Source organism: Alligator sinensis, unplaced genomic scaffold, assembly GCF_000455745.1.
Source record: "Alligator sinensis unplaced genomic scaffold, ASM45574v1 scaffold386_1, whole genome shotgun sequence".
NCBI classification, from domain to species: Eukaryota; Metazoa; Chordata; order Crocodylia; family Alligatoridae; genus Alligator; species Alligator sinensis.
The window spans coordinates 2583209-2590040 of record NW_005841996.1 but is presented as its reverse complement, the minus strand read 5'-3'; the positions used below and the strand labels follow the sequence as shown (position 1 = coordinate 2590040).

The 6832-nt window shown below is 49.5% G+C and overlaps 1 protein-coding gene across 1 annotated transcript in view; it reads left to right on the top strand.

Moving 5' to 3' along the window:
- Positions 1-3540: 3540 nt before the first annotated feature.
- The window catches only part of GALNT12 (polypeptide N-acetylgalactosaminyltransferase 12), a 93491-nt gene continuing 90199 nt past the window's right edge, over positions 3541-6832 (top strand). Inside the window, exon 1 of the mRNA XM_025201484.1 lies at positions 3541-3593. Coding sequence (XP_025057269.1) covers positions 3541-3593 — 53 coding nt within the window. The remainder of the gene's footprint in view (positions 3594-6832) is intronic.

Here is a 6832-nt window from a genome sequence, read left to right as displayed (position 1 = left end):
CTGGCAGCCCTGCTCCCCGGCTGGTACTCACAAGGGGGGCACCGGCACTCCCGGCTGCCCCCCTGCCTCACCTAAACAGGGAGCGCAGCCAGCCTGACAGGGGGTGCACCAGCGCTATCAGGGGGTGCACATGCACCCCCGTGCACCCCCTATGCATCATCACTGGTAGCATGGGCACACCCATGTGCCCTGGGGAGGAGTCTGGGGGTGCAAAGTTGTCCATCAGGAGGGATGTGTGTGTTTAGTGCAGTAGAGTGTGCACACGTGTACATGTGCCTGTGAGCCCATGCTGGTGGCTAGCATGTGTATAGGGCCATATTCCCAGCAGGCATCACTTCTCCCCACATGGACCTGCCATCTTTCCCTCCCACTGTCCCACAGCCGCTCCACCCCACATCACTGAGGCACAGACAGGAGCTGCCAAGGATGAGCGTGCAGGGAGTGGTAGCTCCCCTGGCCGGCCGTGCCCCCAGGATAGGGGTGGATCATGTCCAGGGCTGGGACTGCCAGGTGTGGCCTCCGCCAGGATCCCTGCCCTATGGGAACCAGGGGCTTAAGGGGTTCAGCCCCTAGTTCCCAGGGGAGGGCACTGCTGGTGCAGTGACTGTCCCCTCTTCTTCCATCCCAGGGCCTCAGCAGAAGCCCCCAGAGCAGGGGCCAGGCTGAGGGTAGAGGAAAAAGACTTGCAGCCAGAGAGATCCAGCGCCCTGCCCACAGCAGCACGGCCTGGGAAGACCGAAGGACTGGCCACACCCTGGCCTGCAGCCCCTTGAGCTCCACGTAATATTTGGTGTCCCAACCCCTGACATCCTTCTGGTGGCCTGTGTGCCTATGTGCTGGGCCAGTGCATGTGCCATGTGTGCACATATGTGGGACAGCAGTGAGTGTACACATGTACATGTGCCTGCGAGCCTGTGCTGCTGCCTTTCATGTGCATGCATGGGTGTGGGGTTGTGTCCCCAGCAGTCACTTGCTGCCCTTCCTCCTGACCCTGCTGTCCTTCACTCCCACACAGATCCATTCTGAGTCACTGAGGCACCAAAACAAGCTGCCCATGCTGCCTTTACAGGGAGTGGTAGGGTCCCCCACTGGCCATGCCTCCAGGGCAGGGGTGGGTTGTACCCAAAGGCTGGGGTTGCCAGGTGGCATCTGTACCAGTCTACATGCCCTACGGGGCCAAGGGGCATGAGGGGCTGAGATCCTCGATGCCCAGGGGATGGCACTGCTGGCTCAGTGACTGTCCCCTCTCCTTCCACCCTAGGGCCTCAGTGGAAGCTCTCAGAGCAGGCACAAGGCAAAAGAAAAGGGGCCAGCAGGCCAGAAAGACCCAGTGCCCTGCCCATGCCAATGGGGCCTGGGAAGGCCAAAGAATTGGCCATGTCCTGGCCTGCAGCCCCTTGTGCCCAAAGTAATACTTGCTGCTCCAGCCCATGGCATCCTTTTGGTGACCTCTGTGCCCATGCACTGGGGCAGTGTGTGTGCCATGTATGTATAGGTGGGAAACAAGCAGTATACTTACATGGGTACATGTGCCTGTGAGCCCATGCTGGTGGCTGCTGTGTGCGTGCATGCATTTGGGGCAGTGTCCCCTGTTTTGACTCCCCTGCCCCATGCACAAATCTGGAGGGCACTTCCCCCATTCTGCCAGCCTGCAAGTGGAAACCCATGATTTTCTCCTTTAAAGGAGAAAAACTACAGTTTTCCCTGGCAAACAGAAAACCCAAATCCCTGATTATCATAGAGAAGTAAGGCTGGAAGGGACCTAAAGAGATCATCACATGGCCTGCAGGGGACCAGGGAAGTGACCTGACTGCACTGTGGTTGCACTATGAAGCTTTTGCTGGGCTCTCTGCTCCCTGGCCTGGGGAGCTCCCACTACCAGCACCAAGCAGGAGACACAAGAAGGAAGAGCCATGGGTTCAGCTCCTAATGACCCATGATGCAGCTTAGCAAGAGGAGGAGGAAAACACCCAAATCAGCTGCCCCTCCATGTCCAGCAGCTCCTTGCTGCTATAAGCAATGAACCCCCAGGACCTGGCACTCTTCAGTCTCTGCACAAAGGCTCCATTCCTCTGCCCTCCACAGTATGATGCCACCTCCACTCTGCCCACAGTGGAAGTCACGCTGGCCTCTCATCCCATTGCAGGTTTGAGGAGCATCAGTGGCGTGAGACTGGTGACATCACCTTTCACTGCGACCCACAGTTCAGCGAGAACTGCCCCATGGAAAATTGTGGGTTTCCCGTTGCAGGCCGGCAGAATGGGGGGAAAGCGCCCTCCAGATTTGTGCATGGGGCAGGGAACAATGCAGGCTGCCAACAGCAGGTTCGGGGCTGCCACCCCTGCTTCTTTTTCCCTAGGAGTCTCCACAGCCTAGCGGGTGGGACCCAGCACGGGAAGGCAGAGTAGGGCAGGGAGGCTCAGTGCTGCTGCCACTGCTGTTGGGAGCCCCATGCCAGCCATGCCCCCAGCTGCTGCTGGGCAGGGCAGGGGCACATCATCATTATGGCATGGTTGGCATGGGGGTCCCTGCAGTGGCACAGAGTCTCACTGTCCCACTCCACCCTCCCACACTGGGTCCCACCTGCTGGGCTGCAGAAGCCTCCAGGGGGAGGGCAACAGGACTGGGGTTCTGCAGTGGGCAGCCCACATCGTCCCCTACCCCCACAGGCTCTGCTCAGCTTTGCTCCAGCTACGTTGTCCATGGGGCAGAGGGGGACAGATTCCACACACTGCTCCAGCCACAGCACTTGTCTCCAGGGTTCAAATTACAGGGGAACTTGGGGGAGGGGATGAGCCCTCCCATGAGATGAGAGCCCCCCTTGTAAGATTTGAAAAGCGTAACCTGGGAAGGTCTCTGTTTTTATTAGGTCATTGTGATGGGCAGCCCAATTTTTTTGCAGGATCCCACCCCCCACAAGAGTCAAAGTGTAATTCAAACCCTGTTTGCCTCCTATGTGCAGCTGCTAGGGCTCAGGTGCTGCTGGCCTGTGGCTGGAGTCCACGGAGCAGGGTCAAGAGCGCCAGCAAGGCTAGGGGTGCTGTGGTTTTGGAGCGAGGGGCAACAGCACGGAGAGAGCAGGTCGCTAACATGTCAAGGCTTCTCAATGCCACAAAGCAGCAGGCGGGGTGCAGAACCGCTGCAGATGGACCCATATCCTGGTGAGTGAAGGGGGCAGGGAATGCCCCTTTAATTAATCCAGTGAATGGTAATCGGAAAAATATGCAACTCCTCTTTCTCTATTTGAAAATTGCAGTTCAAATGCTGGATTGACTGCATGGCCAGAATGAACAATGTCACTCAGAAGTCAAGCTCTCTGTGTTGATTCAAGAGAAAAAAAATTATTGCTATTCCTCAAAGCTCTATTGTCTCTGAAAGGCACCTGAAAACATAGCACCATAAGAAAATGAAGCACTATTTCTCTCTCCTTGGCAGTAGCCAGCATTCAGTTCTTGTTACTCAAGAGGTGTTTATGATAGTTTTATATAACAGGTAACTATAATTTCATAGCTGTTCCTACTCAGATCTGCATAAGTGAACATGATACGAACAGCAGTGAATCTTGGGTTCAACGACTCTGTGATATCTAAAAGGTGAGTAATATTTTTCTCTCTGAAAAAAGTGGAGGCTGATCAGAAAATACTATAAAATTGTAATCCAATTTATTTCCATTTTTTAAAAGTTACTATCAGGTCCTATTAACCATAAGCTAAAAAAACATGACTGCTAATGAAGTACAAATAATATAAGTTATTCCATGCTCAGATAGATCTTATACAAAAATTAAATTAATTACCCTGAATTTGATGGCAGCAGAAGAATGGACCCAAGGCACTGGAAGGTGGTGACAGCTGCAAGTGAGGGAGCCAATTGTGGACTGTCAGACAGCCACGTATGAAAATGGTAATTTAGGACTTAAGAGCGTAACTCAGAGGAATGGTTGGAAACTGATTTGAAACAGCATCAAAAAAAAGCCATGTCTTTTATTCCAGCAACAGGCTTGTTCTGTGGCCTGTTATGCAGATGGTCAGAGTAGATAATTCTAACGGTCCTTTCCAGCATTAAATCTACAGATCTAGGAAATGTACTTGGACAATTCTATGATCTCTCTGTTTTGTCCAGTGAGGCTTTTTTGTGCTAGACAAAGTTCATCTGGTTTAGAGCTATTCATTTTTTCATGTGGTTTATTTGAACTAAGAACTAAGCTTTGGATCTAAGGCAGGGGCTGTTTGAGGTAAAAGACCAGATCCTTTAGCTTGAGGGCAGTAGCAGATTCACACATCTCCCATGTGGTCTACCTGCTAGGAGAGAAACAAAATTGCTGGATGAGTGTGTATTACATTAATAATATAAGGCTTACTGTGTAGAGTGTATAAGTTTGGTAAATCAGTTTGAATCAGTGAATCTCAACCTTTTAGACCTGAGACACCGTTGTTCAGGTGAAGCACCCTTCGGAAAAGGCCAGCTCTTACTTTTTCACTCGTATCTTGACTACAGAAAAATAGAGCAATTCTTTTCTTGCAAAGAACTCAGAAAAATCACAACAGGTCAGATTATTTTTAACACTTTGAATTCTTATTTGTAATCTCTGAGTTTATCTTTTGAATTGTGTTTGCACACGTAACAATGGTAGCATTGTATGGCACCCTGCAGCATCCTAGAAAAGTCCTCAAGGCACCCCAGTGTGCCATGGCACCCTGGTTGAGAGTCATTGGTTTAAATAATGTTCTGGTATAATTTCCAAAACCTTGCTACAAAAGTGCTCCAGTTAAAAATAACTGCAGTGAAGATCACTAACAATGATAATATCATTCTCAGATAAACAGCCCAAAATATAATAGTAGCAAATCTCCAGGTAGGAAATAGTAACAGTTATAACCTGTGTGACACCAGAAGTCATAGGAAAAGCCAGACATTTCTATCCTACTGGGGTATTTCTGGAAAGGTACAGGGCTCAAGGATGCATGCACATAAGAACTGGAGTAGCCTAATTTGCTGTCAGGCTTGTTACCTGTCAGCTCTGTCTTCTTGAGGGAGGCCTGGCACCCAGCTTGCTGGACTTACAGACTTTTTCTATTTCCCCCTGCCCCCCCCCGCCACATCATCTAACCAGAACTAAGCAGAAGAAAAGTTTACTAGGCATCTCGGGCTGTACATTGCCCGGTTCCACTATGGGAGGCCTATTTAAACTTGATTGACTAAAACTCGGTTGCCGGGTTAGGGAATGCTGAGGCAAGAGACCAAGTCAGAGGGGGTATGGGCAACATTTGAACAATGGTTAAGGGTTCATCACAGCGTCCAGGCCGTTGGAGCCCTGACCACAAATGTTGTCATACTTTTCCCAGGATGACTGGTGGAATTCCTCCCCAAAAAGTTTATGAACACTCATGCTAAACTGAAGCTTATTCACAACAGGTAAAAAAATATAAAACCCTGACACTGCAAGCCGTCTGAGAAGAAACAATGTGGTATCCCAACCAGTATATCTGCTATGCATAAGAATTTTAAGCTGGCTCCTAAGTGTCTGGTTACTCTTTAACCTTATGTTTTTCCTGGTTATTAATCAGTTCCTTGAGATGTTACAAACCAGATAACCCCTTGTCAATAGAAAAGACAATTATTTACACAATTAAAAGAATTCTTTGAAGAAGCTGAACTGAGAGTATAAAAATCTGTAAAAGCAGCAAACAGTGTGCTTCAAGAGAGAGAAATCTCTCTGATACCACCCGCTATTGTTCTCGAGAAGCTGGAAGAAACATATCGTCTCTTTCCGCCGTCTGTTTAACCTTCAAGGATCGTGCTAAGAACTTTACCTGTCAGCAAACAACTCAAGTGCATTGGAATGGTGAGATCCCAGCTCTTGCTCTCTCTCTCTCTCTTTTTCTCTCTAGGCATAGATTTCTGAACCTAAATTGTATTAGTTAAGCTTGAGCTAGGTTTCCCCAAATGCTCAATGAAACCAGGGTAATATTGTAATTGGTTTTGTTTGTTTTCCCTTGCATGTGTATTACTACTAGTACCATTATACATTTCATATACTTAGCAATAAATAACTTTTATAGTCAAACTGGTAGTAAGTGGGTATATTTTTCCTTCTCTACTTCCTCTTCCCCACTTGCTCTGCAGTAACGCTTCTTTTACCTAAGCCAAAGATCCCTGTGAAGCCCAGAAATACTGTGGGGTTGTTGGCTACAAATGTCCAACTCGGGATCCTTAAAATTCTAGTTTATTAGGAGGATTGAAACACTGTAATGAGTTAAATCATAAACCTTGGGGCTGGTCCCCACATACACACACACATAGTAGCAAGCTACAGAGTCAGGTATACCTATCCTACAAGCGCTGGAGTCTGCCGTCGATGGCCAGTCGAGGCTTCTTGCAGCGTGATGTTATCCTCCAGAAGGGGGTCGCCGGCTGGTCCTTCTGGCTGGACAGGTCTGGTCAAGTTTGAGATCAAGAGGACGCCCCTGAGGGTCACTTTTCACTGCCTTTTATCTGTCCTTGGCAGACTTTGGTGACTCCCCAGTTTTCAGGTTTGCCCAATCCAGGAGTCATTGACCCTCGTGGGACTTCCCCCCCCTCGGTGGCTACTGGATGGCATCTGTCAGCCCCAGGGGTCGTCCGCATGTATGTGTAGGTTTGGGAGTCCGTTGATGAATTTAGAATAGGGCTCTGGGAGCGGTCGATCTGGAGATATTCAGCCCAAAAGTTGGTCTCTGGCGTTGATTAACTCAGGCCAGGGCTTCTAGCCCTTGATCAGTGACGTTTAGAGATTTCCCGGTTGTTACATTGTCTTCTATTGAGTTCTTCCCTTGGTTGATCTGCAGCTTCC